Genomic DNA, 19,037 nt, shown 5'->3' with positions numbered 1-19,037 from the left:
CTTGATCCTGATTCAACTTTGGTACCTGGTATCTGTCCAGAAATTTGTCCATTTCGTCCAGGTTTTCCAGTTTTGTTGAGTATAAGCTTTTGTAGAAGGATCTGATGGTGTTTTGGATTTCTTCAGGATCTGTTGTTATGTCTCCCTTTTCATTTCTGATTTTGTTGATTAGGATTTTGTCCCTTTGCCCTCTAGTGAGTCTAGCTAAGGGTTTATCTATCTTGTTGATTTTCTCAAAGAACCAACTCCTCGTTTGGTTAATTCTTTGAATAGTTCTTCTTGTTTCCACTTGGTTAATTTCACCCCTGAGTTTGATTATTTCCTGCCGTCTACTCCTCTTGGGTGAATTTGCTTCCTTTTTTTCTAGAGCTTTTAGATGTGTTGTCAAGCTGCTAGTATGTGCTCTCTCCCGTTTCTTCTTGGAGGTACTCAGAGCTATGAGTTTCCCTCTTAGAAATGCTTTCATTGTGTCCCAAAGGTTTGGGTACGTTGTGGCTTCATTTTCATTAAACTCTAAAAAGTCTTTAATTTCTTTCTTTATTCCTTCCTTGACCAAGGTATCATTGAGAAGAGTGTTGTTCAGTTTCCACGTGAATGTTGGCTTTCCATTCTTAATGTTGTTATTGAAGATCAGTCTTAGGCCATGGTGGTCTGATAGGATACATGGGACAATTTCAATATTTTTGTATCTGTTGAGGCTTATTTTGTGACCAATTATATGGTCAATTTTGGAGCAGGTCCCGTGAGGTGCTGAGAAGAAGGTATATCCTTTTGTTTTAGGATTAAATATTCTGTAGATATCTGTCAGGTCCATTTGTTTCATAACTTCTGTTAGTTTCACTGTGTCCCTGTTTAGTTTCTGTTTCCACGATCTGTCCATTGATGAAAGTGGTGTGTTGAGGTCTCCCACTATTATTGTGTGAGGTGCAATGTGTGCTTTGAGCTTTACTAAAGTGTCTTTAATGAATGTGGCTGCCCTTGCATTTGGAGCGTAGATATTCAGAATTGAGAGTTCCTCTTGGAGGATTTTACCTTTGATGAGTATGAAGTGTCCCTCCTTGTCTTTTTTGATAACTTTGGGTTGGAAGTCGATTTTATCCGATATTAGAATGGCTACTCCAGCCTGTTTCTTCAGACCATTTGCTTGGAAAATTGTTTTCCAGCCTTTCACTCTGAGGTAGTGTCTGTCTTTTTCCCTGAGATGGGTTTCCTGTAAGCAGCAGAATGTTGGGTCCTGTTTGTGTAGCCAGTCTGTTAGTCTATGTCTTTTTATTGGGGAATTGAGTCCATTGATATTAAGAGATATTAAGGAAAGGTAATTGTTGCTTCCTGTTATTTTTGTTGTTAAAGTTGGCATTCTGTTCTTGTGGTTGTCTTCTTTTAGGTTTGTTGATGGATTATCTTCTTGTTTTTTCTAGGGCGTGGTTCCCGTCCTTGTATTGTTTTTTTTCTGTTATTATCCTTTGAAGGGCTGGATTCGTGGAGAGATAATGGGTGAATTTAGTTTTGTCGTGGAATACTTTGGTTTCTCCATCTATGGTAATTGAGAGTTTGGCTGGGTATAGTAGCCTGGGCTGGCATTTATGTTCTCTTAGTGTCTGTATAACATCTGACCAGGCTCTTCTGGCTTTCATAGTCTCTGGTGAAAAATCTGGTGTAATTCTGATAGGCTTGCCTTTATATGTTACTTGACCTTTTTCCCTTACTGCTTTTAGTATTCTATCTTTATTTAGTGCATTTGGTGTTCTGATTATTATGTGTCGGGAGGAATTTCTTTTCTGGTCCAGTCTATTTGGAGTTCTGTAGGCTTCTTGTATGTTCATGGGCATCTCTTTCTTTAGATTTGGGAAGTTTTCTTCAATAATTTTGTTGAAGATGTTTGCTGGTCCTTTGAGTTGAAAATCTTCATTCTCATCCACTCCTATTATCCGTAGGTTTGGTCTTCTCATTGTGTCCTGGATTTCCTGGATGTTTTGAGTTAGGATCTTTTTGCATTTTCCATTTTCTTTGATTGTTGTGCCGATGTTCTCTATGGAGTCTTCTGCACCTGAGATTCTCTCTTCCATCTCTTGTATTCTGTTGCTGATGCTGGCATCTATGGTTCCAGATTTCTTTCCTAGGGTTTCTATCTCCAGCGTCGCCTCACTTTGGGTTTTCTTTATTGTGTCTACTTCCCTTTTTAGGTCTAGTATGGTTTTGTTCATTTCCATCACCTGTTTGGATGTGTTTTCCTGTTTTTCTATAAGGACTTCTACCTGTTTGGTTGTGTTTTCCTGTTTTTCTTTAAGGACTTGTAACTCTTTAGCAGTGTTTTCCTGTTTTTCTTTAAGGACTTGTAACTCTTTAGCAGTGTTCTCCTGTATTTCTTTAAGTGAGTTGTTGAATTCCTTCTTTATGTCCTCTACCATCATCATGAGATATGCTTTTAAATCCAGGTCTACCTTTTCAGGTGTGTTAGGGTGTCCTGGATTGGGCGAAGTGGGCGTTCTGGGTTCTGATGATGGTGAGTGGTCCTGGCTTCTGTTAGTAGGATTCTTACGTTTACCTTTCGCCATCTGGCAATCTCTGGAGTTAGTTGTTATAGTTGTCTTTGTTAAAAGATTGTTCCTCTGTTCATTTTGTTACCCTCTATCAGCAGGCGTGGGAGACAAGCTCTCTTCTCTGAGTTTCAGTGGTCAGAGCAGTCTCTGTAGGCAAGCTCTCCTCTCTCAGGGAAGGTGTACAGTTATCTGGTGTTTGGACCTCCTCCTGGCTGAAGGTGAAGGCCCAAAACAGGATCTTTCCCAGAAGCTGTGTTGCTTTGGCCAGGAAGGTGGCCAGTTGTCTGGAGTCGAAGATGTCGCAGCCTCAGAAGCTCTGTGGCTCTTGCCGGGAAGGTGGCTGGTTGTCTGGAGCTGAGGATGGTGCCGCCCCAGAATCTCTGTGACTCTCTCGCCCGTCCCAGAAACGGCTGGCACTCTGTATTCCACACGGTCACCCGTGCAGCCTGCCCTCCGCGGAGTCCCGGAGCCAAGAAGGCTCCCGCCGGCGCCTGTGCCACAAACCTCTCAGGCCAGGCAGTCCCCCGTGCTCTCACCAGGAAGGTGGCCGGCTGTCTGGAGCTGAAGATGGCGCCGCCCAGAAGCTCTGCGACTCTCTCGCCCGTCCCAGAAACAGCTGGCACTCTGTATTCCACACGGTCACCCGTGCAGCCTGCCCTCCGCGGAGTCCCGGAGCCAAGAAGGCTCCTGCCGGCGCCTGTGCCACAAACCTCTCAGGCCAGGCAGACCCCGTGCTCTCACCAGGAAGGTGGCCGGCTGTCTGGAGCTGAAGATGGCGCCGCCCAGAAGCTCTGCGACTCTCTCGCCCGTCCCAGAAACAGCTGGCACTCTGTATTCCACACGGTCACCCGTGCAGCCTGCCCTCCGCGGGGTCCCGGAGCCAAGAAGGCTCCCGCCGGCGCCTGTGCCACAAACCTCTCAGGCCAGGCAGACCCCCGTGCTCTCACCAGGAAGGTGGCCGGCTGTCTGGAGCTGAAGATGGCGCCGCCCAGAAGCTCTGCGACTCTCTCGCCCGTCCCAGAAACAGCTGGCACTCTGTATTCCACACGGTCACCCGTGCAGCCTGCCCTCCGCGGAGTCCCGGAGCCAAGAAGGCTCCCGCCGGCGCCTGTGCCACAAACCTCTCAGGCCAGGCAGACCCCGTGCTCTCACCAGGAAGGTGGCCGGCTGTCTGGAGCTAAAGATCTTAGTCAGGGTTTCTATTCCTGCACAAACATCATGACCAAGAATGGTCCCACCCACAAGGGGCCTTTCCCCCTTGATCACTAATTGAAAAAATGCCTTACAGTTGGATCTCATGGAGGCATTTCCTCAACTGAAGCTCCAACTGTGATAACTCCAGCTGTGTCAAGTTGACACAAAACTAGCCAGTACACATAGCATAATAAACTGGAGTTCTTTATGCTACTGAGGGATCTAGATGCCTCCTCTCTATGCTCTCCCCCCCCAAAGTGTTTATCCAATGAGCTGGTACCAATTTGTCTTTGTCAGGGTTTCTATTCCTGGACAAAACATCATGACCAAGAAGCAAGTTGGGGAGGAAAGGGTTTATTTGGCTTACACTTCCATACTGCTGTTCATCACCAAAGGAAGTCAGGACTGGAACTCAAGCAGGTCAGGAAGCAGGAGCTGATGCAGAAGCCATGGAGGGATGTTACTTACTGGCTTGCTTCCCCTGGCTTGCTCAGCCTGCTCTCTTATAGAACCAAGACTACCAGCCCAGAGATGGTCCTACCCACAAGGTGCCTTTCCCCCTTGATCACTAATTGAGAAAATGCCTTACAGTTGGATCTCATGGAGGCATTTCCTCAACTGAAGCTCCTTTCTCTGTGATAACTCCAGCTGTGTCAAGTTGACACAAAACTAGCCAGTACATTTATAAAGGTGCAATTCCTGGTATACAGACCACACAGCAGGGCAGACTCCACATGCAACAGTAGTTGCCAATGCAAACCACACTTTATACAAGATAGAGATAGGGATAGAGATAGAGATAGAGATAGAGATAGGGATAGGGATAGGGATAGGGATAGGGATAGGGATAGGGATAGGGATAGGGATAGGGATAGGGATAGGGATAGGGATAGGGATAGGGATAGGGATAGGGATAGGGATAGGGATAGGGATAGGGATAGGGATAGGGATTGGGAGGGAGGGAGAGAGAGAGAGAGAGAGAGAGAGAGAGAGAGAGAGAGAGAGAGAGAATGAGAGAGAGGGAGAATAAAAGAAACTGTGTGTGAGAGAGAGGGGGAGGGAGGGAGGAGGAGGAAGAAGGAGAGGGAGAGAGAGAGGAGTTGGGCAGGTAGGGAGGTGGAGTGGATTTGGGGGGAGTTGAAGAAGGAGGATGAATACAGTTAAACTATGAATAAAATTGTATGATATTCTCAAAGAATTAATAACTTTATTTAAATTTCAGATGTTCCTTTCTTAGGGTCCATGGATCCTACAATAGGAGGCTTCTACAGTAGTGCGTTTCCATGTAACTTTTTCAGTCTTTAGTGGTAATTTTCCTCCCAGTAACCACTCCTCTATCCTATCTCCCTCTTTCTCCATTTAATCATTAATCCATTCTGTTTTACCATTCCTTTTAAAACATTTTATATTGATGCTTTTTTCAACCTTTCCTTGAAACAACCCCTTTCCCCACCAGCCCACTATGGCCCCTTTGTAATTTCAGGTCCTTTATGGGAATTCCAAATGAAACACACATATCTAAATTCAAAGCTAAAGCACAGATATGAGAAAACATTTAATGCTATAAATTTATTTCTCCCTTAGGACTCTTTCAATGTATCCCAGAGATCATGGGTTGGCATTCATAGTCTTTTTAGGATTTGATATACTGCTCAATTTTCTTCTGTCTTTTAAATTTTTCACTAGGAGTTGGCTGCTATTATGATGTTCTTCCTTTTGTTTGTGATTTGTGGCTTCTCTCCTGAAGATTCCAATAACCATTTTTGTTTTCGATATTTTGCTTTGTTCCCTGTAATTCTCGGGGGATTTCTTCTCTGCTGTTATCTATTTTGTGTTCTCTGTACCCTTTATGCCAGATAGACATTTCTTTCCTTGGTTTGGGGACTCTTTTCCTCTATGATTCCCTTAAGATATGTTCTAGATCTTTGAACTTGAGTTCTTTTCCTTTTGTGCTCATAATTCACAGATTTTATCATTTTAAAGTGCACCAAAGTTCCTGGATATTCAGTTCAAGGGTTTTTATATTCATCTGTTTCCTTGATAGCATGATGTGGCTCTTATACTTTGTCTTTTAATGGCTTGATAAAATTTTGAGTTTTTGCTGACAATCAACTTTTGTATTAAAAGTATTAAAACAATTAAACATTTTAAATGTTACCTATGAATAAACCCTCTGAGTTTTTTTCAGTTTATTGAGTTTTTCACCTCTAGCTTCAGTTCAGTTTTTAAAAATACGTCCGTGGTTGAAATAAGATCACCCCACTTCACCCTCCTTTTCCTCTATGAAGGTTCAGAAGGGGCAGAGCCACATGGAGCTGGCTTGTTCTAGACCTTGCAGACACCTATGGAGGATTTTTTTCTCCCTTTCAGCCCTGTAGTTGGTTGTTTAGGGGTGGAGCCTAAACAAGGTGATAAACTTGTGTGGGGTCTGGCTCTCTCATACTGAGTCCAACCCAATGGGCCGGGACCCTGGTAGAGATGACCCATGGCATGGCCAGAAAGACACAGCAGGAAGTTTGAATTACTGCTGAAAAGCGGTAGCATTCCCCAAAGTGGTCTGCTTGGCCTTTTCATGAAGATTAGAAAATACGTTAATCCATGGACCTTTATTACCACTTGTATTAATACACATGAACAAATCTACAATTTCCTTCAGTAGTCTGAGCTTCTGCAAAATTAGGACATCCAGGTGATGAGTGAGCTTGGGAAGAACCTAATAGTCACAGCAGAGAAAGTAAAGGTAAGAGAGGCTTAACCAGTCCATTGGTTACCATATGTCTTAGTCAGGATTTCTATTCCTGCACAAACATCATGACCAAGAAGCAAGTTAGGGAGGAAAGGGTTTATTCAGCTTACATTTCCACATTGCTGTCCATCACCAAAGGAAGTCAGGACTGGAACTCAAGCAGGTCAGGAAGCAGGAGCTGTTGCAGAGGACATGGAGGGATGTTACTTACTGGCTTGCTTCCCCTGGCTTGCTCAGCCTGCTCTCCTATAGAACCCAAGACTACCAGCCCAGAGATGGTCCCACCCACAAGGGGCCTTTCCCCCTTGATCACTAATTGAGAAAATGCCTTACAGTTGGATCTCATGGAGGCATTTCCTCAACTGAAGCTCCTTTCTCTGTGATAACTCCAGCCTGTGCCAAGTTGACACACAAAACCAGCCAGTACACCATAGTAACCTCTAACCATACACTTTTAAAAGCCTATCTCTTGAGCGAGGTTTCCCTGTCATTTGTAGGAAACATAACTTCATATCAATTTTCCTTGTCCTCTGGCTCCTGCAATCTTTCCATTCCCTCTTCCATGTTCTTCCCTTAAGGGAAGGAGTTATGTTGTAAATGTATCAATTTGGGGCTGGGTACCTCATTTGTTCTCTGCATCTAAACAAGTCCTTAAGAAACACAACACTAATAGACTTGGTAACAGGGAGAGGGGAAATCTCATGAGGCTCCACCCATAAACAAACAACTGTAGGGCCAAGAGTGACAAACAATTCTCCACAGAATTGAGCCTCCTAATTGGTTACTACAGCAAATAATTAGCCCTGGAATTATAGACCTACAAGTAATGCTAAATGTGCTGAGCAGATTGTATTTGTATATTTAGGCAGGTGTGTGTGTGTGTGTGTGTGTGTGTGTGTGTGTGTGTGTGTGTGTGTGTGTGTGATAATAACATACAAAAAGAGACCATAATTTTGAGGGAGCAAAGGCACACTCACAGAAGGGGTTGGGGAAGGGAAAGGAAGCTGGAGTGATGTAATTATATTTACTTTTAAAAACGAAAATAAATAGCTTTGGTCAGCTGCCAGTGAGGTGCTCAGTCCTTCAGAGGAATCTAAGGCCTTGTTAGGGTGATGCCTGCACTACATCCTGTGACATCTCCCTCCAGACTTTCAGAAGTCAGTATGCAGAAGCCAAGGTCCTGGCACATCTTGTTCCCTGCAAATATAAAATACAGCCAGTTCTACCAGAGCTGTGGAAGAAAATGTGGAGGACAGACTTCATCTGCACAGACTTCCTTACTCACAGAGCTTTACTGTGAGGCTCCTTTAGCTCTGCACGAGGTATTTTTGCATCAGATTTTGGTTTAGCCCCTGTCAAGACACAAGAGTATGGAAGAGTCTGCCTCTTGTTTTTTCTGCTGTGGCTGTTCATATGAATTTTGTGCTCATGAGAGAAGCCGAGAGTCACATAGCACAAAGAGGAGGAACCAAAGCAATCCCAGATGCTCAGCAGCCAGCCCCCTGCTTCTCAGAGTTTGTGCTCAGCTCCCCTTGTGGTTTGTGCCACTGTGTCACCCAGAGCACAGTAGTACACAGCCGAGTCTGACTCTTGCACTGAGGCTTTCCGCAAGTGGAAGGAGGTGGTCCCTTTATCATATGTAGCTTCAAAACCTCTGCTGCTTCCTTTCTCTTTGTCCCTTGAGGCTCTAAAGAGGAACTGTGGACCTTCTCCGGGATACTGCACATACCAGAACAGAGCTGGGTACCCTGAGGCTGAGTAGTTGCAGTGTATCGTAAGAAAGTCCTCTTCTGAGAGGGCCACTTGACCTTCCGTCTGAGTCACTGAGTCTCCATGGGCCCTTGCTGGGGAAGAAAAACAAAACAAAACAAAAACTGATATGAATGTCATTAAAGACCAAGCTCTTAGATGAATTTAGGGCTCAAAAATATTCTGCCATAAAAACGTGAGAAGTTTAAGGTCACTCTACTTACTGAATATGAGGAGCATCACAGTCATGAAGCCTGGAGAAGAGTTCATCTTTAGACCCATCTCGACAGTGTTCATGATTCTTAGCATGTGGAAAACACAGAGAGAAGCAACTAGTCTAAACTTGAATTCATATAGGAAATGCTATAGCGTTGGGATGCTGCGCCCTCTAGTGACCAGAGAGTAAACCAAGTTAAGCATAGCAACATTTGCTAAAAGACCCAAGCAATGAACTCTTGGTTAGAGTTGAAAGATCTCTTGTACTTCAAAGGCCATGCTTTCTTTGTTCTAAAAGAATAGCAATTTTATGGAATTTTTTATTAAAGTTTTTCAGGAGAGAAGTCACACTCTATAAAAAGTACTCAATATTCTTAAATTTCAGAAAAGGTGAAGAAATACAAGTTATTGAATTCCATGGAGTGACCTGAATTTTTGGAAAAGGTTCCCCTTCTCCCTTGAAACATGTCCTGCTAACATAAACCAGCTTGCTCAGTGAGCTAAGTCTACATAACAGACTTGACTTCCTGCCTTCATCTGCACTCGGCTTCTCTCGGTGTTTACATTAAAGCTCTATGTATTTAAAATATAAATCTCTTTCCTTGCTTCTACTAAGAAGATTCTGAGATTAAATGTAATAATGATAGAAATTCTTCTAGTTTCTTGTAACCATGTTCACAACTGTTTACATATACTTGCTATACCAAACTCCTGTCAGAAAGCACTTTTTGGCATCAGCAATAGTGTCTAGGTTTGGTGTCTGCAGATGGAATTGCCTTTCCTTCAGTCTTCTTCATTTTTTTTATTCCTGAATTTCCTTTAGATAGGAACAATTCTGGGTGTAAATTTTTGAGATGAGTGAGTGGCCCCATCCCTCAATTGGGGACCGTGCCTATCTACTGGAGGTGGTCTCTACAGGTTCTATCTCCCCTTTAGTGACTATTTTGGCTAAAGCCATCTCTGTTGGGTCCTAGGAACCTCTCACTTCACTGAAGTCTGGCAGTTTCTAGTCCTACTTCCCCATTTCCCACTGCTACATGTTTTTGTTCAATTTCCTGACCATCTGAATTTCTCTCCCATCTCTTCCTATACCTGATCCTGCTCTCACTTCTTCCCCGCTCTCCTCTCTCCCTCCCAGATCCTTTCATCCCTCTACCTCCTGTGATTATTTTGTTCCCCTTTCTAAGTAGGACTGAAGCATTCACACTTTGATCTTCCTTCTTCTTAAACTTCATATGGTCTGTGAGTTGTATCGTGGTCATTCTGAGCTTTTGGGCTAATATCCACTTATCAGTGAGTACATACCTTGTGTGTTCATTTGTGTCTGGGTTACCTCATTCAGGATGATATTTTCTAGTTCCATCAATTTGCCTGTGAATTTCATGAAGTCATTGTTTTTAATAGCTGTTGAATTTTTAAATAATTTCTAGAAGTTTTTTGATAAGAGTTGGAGATCTCTGTAGTATTCTATCATTTGCAGATAGTGATAGTTTGACTTCTTCTTTTCCTGTTTGTATCCTTTAATTTCCTTCTCTTGGCTTACTGCTTCAACTAGTGCTTCAAGGACAATGTTGAAAAGGAATAGGGCCAGGGGCCACCCCTGTTTTATTTCTGACTTTGGTGGGATTGGTTCAAGGTTTTCTTTATTTAGCACAGTAATTCCCAACCTTCCCACTCTTTAATACAGTTTCCCCTATTGTGGTGACCCACCAGTCTTCAAATCATCAAATGATTTCATTGGTATTCCATAACTGTAATGTTGATACTGTTGTGGATCATGATGTAAATATCTGTGTTTTCCGATGATTTTAAGTGATCCCTGGGGAAAGGTTGTTTGGTTCCAAAGAGGCAGCAACCCATAGGTTGAGATTTAGGTTGCTGATTTCAGATGATGTTGGCTGTGCGTTTCTCCCCTATAGCTTTTGTGTTGGGGTATGTTTCTTCTAGCCCTACATTCTCTAGGACGTGTATGAAGAAGTCATGTTGGATTTTGTCAAAGGCCCTTTCTGAATCTATTGAGATGATCATGTGATTTTTGTTTTTAAGTCCATTTATGTGCTATATTACATTAATTGCCTTGTGGTTTTTTTTTTTAAACTATTCCTGCATTTCAAGGATAAAGCCATTGTGGTCGTGGTATATAACCTTTTTAGATGTATTTCTGTATTCTTTTCACAAGTATTTTATTGTGTATTTTTGAGCCTATGTTCATCAAGGATATTGACTTATAGTTTTATTTTTTGTTGCTATATCTTTGCCTGGTTTGGACATAATTATAGTGGCTTTGGAGGACTTTGGGAATACCCCTCTTTCTATTTTCTTTAATTGTTGAAACGAAACTGTCTGTAGATCTTCTTTGAATGTCTAGTAGAGTTCTGCTATCAATACATCTGTTCCAGGAATTTTTTTAAGGTTGGAGGCTTTTCATTACTATTCAAATTCCTCATCTGTTATGGGTCTGTTTAGGTTGTTGGTTTCTTCTGGTTTAAGTTTGTTCATTTGGCTGCATCTAGAAATTCATGTATTTCTTTTATATTTTCCAGCTATACATTTTAAAAATATCCCCTTAAACTATTCTGAATTTCGTTGGTATCTGTTGTATTGATTTCCTGTTCACTTCTAATTCTGATAATTTGAGTCATCTCTTTCTTTCTGTTATTTAGTTGAGCCAAAGATCTGTCAATCTTGTTACTCTACTCAAAGAACCATCTTTTAGATTCATTGATTTTTTTTTAAATATGTTTGCTTTGTTTTTATTTCAGTGATTTCTGGTCTATTTCTATTTCTATTTCTATTTCTATTTCTATTTCTATTTCTATTTCTTGTTTTTTGGATTTTGCTTGTCCTTGCCCAATTTTGGAGTTGCATCATTAAGCCTTTTATTTGTGCTTTAATTCTTTTAAAAGAATGTAGGTACTTAGAGCCATAAAATTCTCTCATAGGAATGCTGTCAATGTGTCCCAAAGGGTTTTGTTGTATTATGTTTTTATTTTTATTTAGCTCCAGAAATTCTTTTATTTGTTTCTTGATTTCTTCTTTCACCCCTTCATCGTTTAGAAATGAGTTATTTAATCTCCATGAGTCTGTGTATTGCTAGAGGGGTTTTTACTTTTGTCAGATTTTAGGATGGAAATGGCTGCTTGCTTCCATGTCCCATTTGACTAATTCTTTTGACTATCGTTTTACTCTAAGGTAGTGCCTATCTTTAAAACTAAGATGTGTCTCTTGCTGGCACAGATAGATGGATTTTGTCTCTTCATCCATTTAGTCATTTTGAGTGACTAACTGAGCCTAGTGATGTGTAAAGTTATTACTGCAATGCGTGCGTTAGATGAGGTCATCATGTTGCTGATGTTTGCAGCTGTCTGTGTTCTCAGCGGTATTGTATATTTTCATAATTATGGCTTTGTATTTCTGTCCAAAGCCTCTCTACTACCCTCATTTCTCTCTTTGGTCCCAAATAATGCTTCTCACGTTTTCTTTAGGTTTGCTTTGTTGGATATATAATCTTTCTTCCTCCCTCAATCAATCATGGCAGATAGTTTTGCTTCACATTGTTATCTTAGGATGGTTGTTATAGTCTTTTAAGATTCGGAATGCATTGTTCCAAGGTCTTCAGGCTTTCCAATTTTTGTTTTGAAGTTAACTCTTATTATGATAGGCTTTCCCTCACTTGAGACCTGTGTTTTTTCTCCTTTAGTTTCAATAAAATTTATTCTCTAGGTATATGTAGTATTTTAACTATCATATGCCATTGGACTTTATCATTTTTGTTCTTGTCTATTCAGTGTTCTGAGTGCTGCTATATAAATTTTTAGATGTTTTGTTTTCTATTTCTGTGAAGACTGGTGTGAGGTTTTGATTGGGATTGCACTGAATCTTTTAATTACTTTTAGTGCAATGGTAATTTTCACAATATTAATCCTATTGATCAATGAGCATAAGAGGATGTTCCATTTTCTAGTGTCTTCCTCTACCTGTTTCTTCAGAGATTTGTCATTTTTTTGAAGAAGAAGAATTTAACTTCATTAGTTAGGTTTATTCCCATATATATTTTTGGAAACTATAGTGAATGGGAATGTGTGTATGATCTGAATCTCAGCATGTTTGTTGTTGGTATGTAGACAGGCTACTGATGTTTGTAAGTATATTTTGTATCCTACCATGTTGCTGAACTTATTGATAATTTCTAGAAATTTTCTGGTAGGGTCTTGGAGATCTCATGTATAATAATACCACATCATCTGATAACTTGATTTATTTTTTTTCATATTTGTATCCCTTTGATATCCATGTCAAATAACTACAAACAATTAAGGGAGAGATGGAGAAGTATTTATCCCTGAAGATAATCTCCCTAATTAGCTATCTAATAGTAGGTACTCAGCCCTAAAATTCTATACATACAACCAATGCTAATGAGACACAACTGATTGTATTTGTACATATATGTAACCTTAATAGTTATAAAGGAAAGACAAGGGTTTGTGAGGGAATGAGGAAAGGAATAAATAGGGAGGTGGAGGGAGGAAAGAGAAAGGGGAGTTAATAAAATTATGTAAGGAGAGGGTCTGATGCTAAGGTCTAGTTCCCTAATAGGTTCTTGATTTGTCAATAAAGAAGGCAGAGAGCCAATTGCTGGGTGGAAGGTACAAGTGAGATTCTGGATCCCTGGGAAAAAAAGGAGACACAAGGAAGGAGAGGAGCTTTTCTGTCATGCTTTGAGACTAGAAGCAAACATCCATCATGTAAGATCTTGGGGCAGCCACGGCCTGTGGCTCTCCTGCTGCCAGGTTACCAGAGATGTTTGGCAGGAGCTGATTGGAGTTTGGGGTGGAAGGAGAGATGGAGATGGTGATTTGGTAAGCGCACACATTTCCAGGCAGGAGGTATCTGTGCCCAGCAATTGTGCCATGAAAGGCAAGCTGTAAAGTGACAAACTGAGTGTGTGTCCTTTATCCACTGCTTCAAGGGTTTTGGGAGTGGTCTGGTGGAGTGGTCGACTCCCAAAACAAAGGCGGGTAGAGAGAAAGGCAGTACTGGGGCTGATGGCAGCCGATCCCAGAGCCAAGGCGGAGCAAAGATGGGTAAGAAAGAGAAGCCAGGCCAGTGCTGGTGGCATCAACCCAGCTAAGCAAAGTGGAACAAAAGGGAGCCAGGAGTGGGTTGGTAGTACAGCCACCGTCCTGCGGAAAGTATGTGAACTACTTGCAACAAAATTATATTTTAATTTTTAAAATAAATTTTTAAAATGGAGAAAATTGTCCTAAATTGTTTTGAGTGACTTGACATTAACATTCTTATTTTGTATTTTTAATGTCTATATTAGTTGGCACCTAAAACTAACAACTGGCAAATGCTTCCTTGGAAGGCCTGTGACACAGGATGTAGATGAGGCTCCAGGCCCCATGGCAGGTTTGAGGACAGACTGCAGGTGCCCGTGGAGCAGTGTGCACTTGCAGCACAGAAGTACATGGCTGAGTCTCCAGGCTGGGTGTCTGTGATGTGCAGGGAGAAGCGTTTGGCTTTCTTATCCAGTAAAACGATGAGTCCTTGGGTCTGCTTTCTTTCCATATTTGAACGAATGTCAATGATGAGCTTAGGATTCTCTCCAGGTTCTTGCTTATACCAAGGGAAGTAGTTGGAGGCACTGTTCTCATAAGTGCAGTTGATGCTGGCACTGGATCCCTCCTGGACTCTCAGGATGGAAGGAAGCTGCTCCACCTGCTCACCTTGGCTCATCCCTATGCAGAAAGATGGGACAAAAAAAAAAAAAAAAAAAAAGGAGAAAGGCTGTGAGGTCACCCCCTTTCCAGGAGTCTCTTTTTCTAGAGTAACTAGAATAAACCTGAATAGAGTTTCCCCCTGGGTGTCTCAGAAATGCCCCCTGATTGTTCTATGGCCTTCAGATATTAACTCACCATCCAGCTGCAGCCATAGAAACATGAATAATGTAGGAGCATATGTTTTCATTGCTCTTCCCAATTAAATTAAAATCCAGAAGAGACTGTGGTGACTAGCAGGTCAGCTATAACTCTCAGGATGTTGTTCTTTCTCAGTGACAATTCTACCTCTGGAGTCACCTCAGCCACTGAGAAATAGGCTTTGCTTCTGTCACAAGCCTTCAGAATCAGCACACAAAGAAGTGAATTCTCTGCACACTCCCCAGCAGTTAAGATCTGCTGACACCTTGAGGCCTCAGGCTAAGCGCTCTCTGAACCTAGGAGGGACTCAGACACACAAAACACTAATAAGTCATCCCAAGAGGGTCTTAGTATTGAGAGCTCAAGAATGGTCTTGGTACACACCAGTGAGGCTGTTTGTTCTTTGCATATAACACATTGTATACATTATGTTTCTTATGTGTAATGTTTTCATATATAAATGTATATATGTTGTATATTAATAGGTGTGTGTAACATTTCTTCTCACTAGAACTGTATTTACTAATCAAACCTGGCATAGCCATACCCACTAAAAGTGATGAGAGCCATGAATCCAGCACCCCTGCTTGACACAGTCCCAGCAAAGCTGAGTGGCTTGTTGTAATCGCTGTCTTTCTGTCTCTTACTTTTGCAGTTTGGTCTCTGCATGTTGCATTATTACGAACTTCCTGCATTATGATTCATTTTATACCTTTTCCTGAGAAAATATATGTCTAAGTCATTTTAGGAAAATCCTAAATTAACTTTATGTAGCCACTATTTGGAAGTCTTCTCTATTCCCTGCAGATCATTATACACAGATAAGCACATATCTAGATGAGATTGCTCTAGGAATCTTCTTAAGGTATCTGCCCTGAACTATCTCAAATGGTATAATTGGTGCTGGGAAAATCGAGACAATTGACAAACGGACTGGCCAGGAGAATAGGTTACAGAATTAAGGTCTCTTTTGACTAGAGACTTATCAAGTCACCTATGAGATTCCCCTGACCACCAAGCCTGGCTCCCTCCTCCCCTTGCTGACTCCTTATCTCCTCTTTGGTAAGAACCCTTCATCTTTCCTCTTCATTACTGCCAAGGCCCTCCAGGCCCGGGATAATGTTCCTCCTATTTCAGTGAATTCTTGTTGACAATACAGATATGATGTGTTTGTACTTCATCCCACTTTCCAGAGAAGTCTGCCTAGAATCACAAATACACAGAACTACTCTTAGGAAACTTCTGAGAAGTCATTTGACCTTGAGGATGGCACCATCCATTTCACTCACTCCTACTGCATCCAGTGTTGGGAGGCTGAATTACTGATAGAATGGAAGTGTGGATTCCCTGTGGAATCTGCCAAACCTTGCAACAAACCCAGCTTTCCTCCTTCCTGTGGACCCTCCTCAAACACCCCCATTCTAGCCCATTTGCTTTCCTTGGTGTCAGCGGTGAATACCTACAAACACTGTCTATCTGGAAACTCAGTGTTCACGCAGGCTTGGGGAGCAGGTGGACCATCTTCACTGCTCTCCCTATCATTTCTCCTGGTACTATTCTCAACCCCATAGCCTGCAGGGAGCTCTTCTCGCACTGTTCCTGCATTCATTGGGACTCAGCTGAACGTTGCTGCATTGCCTCTCCTCACCACCATTCCTTTGGTTCAAAGGCCAATAAAGACACTCCACCTCAGCTGTCTAGAAATCAGGTAGTCCATCTTAACTCATCTTCATGTCCCACACTGAAATTTCTGCAGTTTTACCCCCATCCCTGTAACAGCACTTGTGGGCTCCTGTTTTCCTTTCTACTTCCAGTTCCCAGGAACTAAAATAAACCTTACAGATAATGCAGTGCCACAGTTACTGTGAACCTTTACGCAATGACTCTCGTCCATCCCCTTTCATTCTTGTTACCATCCAAAGCATACGCATCCTTCCTTCCTGCAGTGAATATATTAGCAGGGACTCAAGTAGATTATTCATTCTATCCTTCCTGCCTTCTATTACAATTTCTCCATTCTTATCCTCAGCCTGCTAACAACCTTCTTATAGCTCCCCTTTTTGTACTGCATTCACTGGACACTACAACTTGTAGTTTAGACACAGGGTTCCTAGCCCTTTAATCCCCCATCTTTCCATATAATGCTTTGCCTTACCATAACCTACTTGCAGGATCTTTTATTTGCACCACACTCTCAATCTTTATGTATAACACCTATAAGTATAAGCAGAAGTGTCTATCAGCTCTTTCTCCTAGCTCACATCTATTCTTTCTGCCACACATTGGCCCATAGAAGCACTTTATACCAGGAAATCACTTCACCAAGATTCAAAGAAGTCATCAGAAACCAAGGAAGGAAACATACACTTTACAAAGAAAATACCATATATCAATACTTGGAAACAAAATCAATCCAGGCCCAGACAATAGTACAAATATACAATCATTAATAGCCAAGACAATATGTCCCCACCAGAACCCAGGAACCCTACTCCAGTAGACCATAAAAATGCAATATAGCTGAACACTAATACAAAGACACCAAAATAGATATTACTATTTTTCCCAAGGACTCTAAAGAGGGTATGACTATTAATGATTGTGAGAGTGTGGACTACAGAAGCTAACAGCTTCTAGGACAGGTCCTGTTTTGGGCCTTCATCTTCTGCCAGGAGGCAAGTCTGAACGCCAGATATCTGTGCAAAGTCCCTGAAAGAGGAGAGCCTGCCTGCAGAGAGTGCTCTGAGCACTAAAACTCAGGAGAGAACTAGTCTCCCAGGTCTGCTGGTAGAGAATAACAAAATCACGACAGGAACAAGCTCTAACCAGAGACAACTATAACAACTGACTCTAGAGTTTGCCAGATGGCAAAGAATCTTACTAACAGAAACGAAGACCACTCACCATCATCAGAAACGAGCACTCCCACCTCAGTCAGTCCAGGGCACCCCAACACACCCGAAAACCTAGACCCAGATTTAAAGGCATATTTCATGATGATGGTAGAAGACATCAAGAATGTCTTTAATAACTCACTTAAAGAAATACAAGAAAACACTGCTAAAGAGTTGCAAGTCCTTATAGAAAAACAGAAAAACACACCCAAACAGGTGATGGAAATGGACAAAACCATACTAGACCTAAAACGGGAAGTAGACACAATAAAGAAAACCCAAAGTGAGGCAACTCTGGAGATAGAAAACGTAGGAAAGAAATCTGGAACCATAGATGTGAGCATCAGCAACAGAATACAAGAGATGGAAGAGAGAATCTCAGGTGCAAAAGATTCCATAGGGAACATAGACACAACAATCAAAGAAAATGGAAAATGCAAAAAGATCCTAATTCAAAACATCCAGTAAATCCAGGACACAATAAGAAGACCAAACCAATGGATAATAGGAGTAAATGACAATGAAGATTTTCAACTCAAAGGGCCAGCAAATATCTTCAACAAAATTATAGAAGAAAACTTCCCAAAACTAAAGAAAGAGATGCCCATGAACATACAAGAAGCCTACAGAACTCCAAATAGACTGGACCAGAAAAGAAATTCCTCCTGACACATAATAATCAGAACAACAAATGCACTAAATAAAGAGAGAATATTAAAAGCAGTAAGGGAAAAAAAAGGTCAAGTAACATATAAAGGCAAGCCTATCAGAATTACACCAGATTTTTCACCAGAGACTATGAAAGCCAGAAGAGCCTGGACAGATGTTATACAGACACTAAGAGAACACAAATTCCAGCCCGGGCTACTATACCCAGGCAAACTTTCAATTACCATAAATGGAGAAACCAAAGTATTCCACGACCAAAACAAATTCACACATTATCTTTCCACGAATTCAGCCCTTCAAAGGATAATAAAAGAAAAAAACCAATACAAGGACAGAAACCATGTCCTAGAAAAAGCAAGAAAGTAATCCTTCAACAAACCTAAAAGAGGACAGCCACAAGAACAGAATGCCAACTTTAACAACAAAAATAATAGGAAGCAACAATTACTTTTCCTTCATATCTCTTAATATCAATGGACTCAACTCCCCAATAAAAAGACATAGACTAACAGACCGGCTTCACAAACAGGACCCAACATTTTGCTGCTTACAGGAAACCCATCTCAGAGAAAAAGACAGACACTACCTCAGAATGAAACACTGGAAAACAATTTTCCAAGCAAATGGTCTGAAGAAACAAGCTGGAGTAGCCATTCTTATATCTAAAAAAATCGACTTCCAACTCAAAGTCATCAAAAAAGACAAGGAGGGGCACTTCATACACATCAAAGATAAAATCCTCCAAGAGGAACTCTCAATTCTGAATATCTATGCTCCAAATGCAAGGGCAGGCACATTCATTAAAGACATTTTAGTAAAGCTCAAAGCACACATTGCACCTCACACAATAATAGTGGAAGACTTCAACACACCACTTTCACCAATGGACAGATCATGGAAACAGAAACTAAGCAGGGACACAGTGAAACTAACAAAAGTTATGAAACAAATGGATCTAACAGATATCTACAGAAAATTTTATCCTAAAAGAAAAGGATATACCTTCTTCTCAGCACCTCATGGTACCTTCTCCAAAATTGACCACATAATTGGTCACAAAACAAGCCTCAACAGATACAAAAATATTGAAATTGTCCCATGCATC

At 41.4% G+C, this 19,037-nt stretch overlaps 2 gene segments (V, D, J or C) and 1 further gene; all 3 read right to left on the bottom strand.

Moving 5' to 3' along the window:
• The window catches only part of Tcra (T cell receptor alpha chain), a 1,796,232-nt gene that overhangs the window by 1,208,068 nt on the left and 569,127 nt on the right, over positions 1-19,037 (bottom strand).
• Trav6d-7 (T cell receptor alpha variable 6D-7) lies at positions 8,033-8,499 on the bottom strand. The segment is given in 2 exon segments: positions 8,033-8,321; positions 8,454-8,499. Coding segments are annotated over 2 exon segments (335 nt in total).
• Positions 13,900-14,418, bottom strand: Trav5d-4 (T cell receptor alpha variable 5D-4). The segment is given in 2 exon segments: positions 13,900-14,193; positions 14,367-14,418. Coding segments are annotated over 2 exon segments (346 nt in total).

The sequence above is a fragment of the Mus musculus genome, chromosome 14 (genome assembly GCF_000001635.26).
Source record: "Mus musculus strain C57BL/6J chromosome 14, GRCm38.p6 C57BL/6J".
Lineage (NCBI taxonomy): Eukaryota > Metazoa > Chordata > Mammalia > Rodentia > Muridae > Mus > Mus musculus.
The sequence above is the reverse complement of the archived record's forward strand: the minus strand, read 5'-3'. Positions and strand labels throughout refer to the sequence as shown.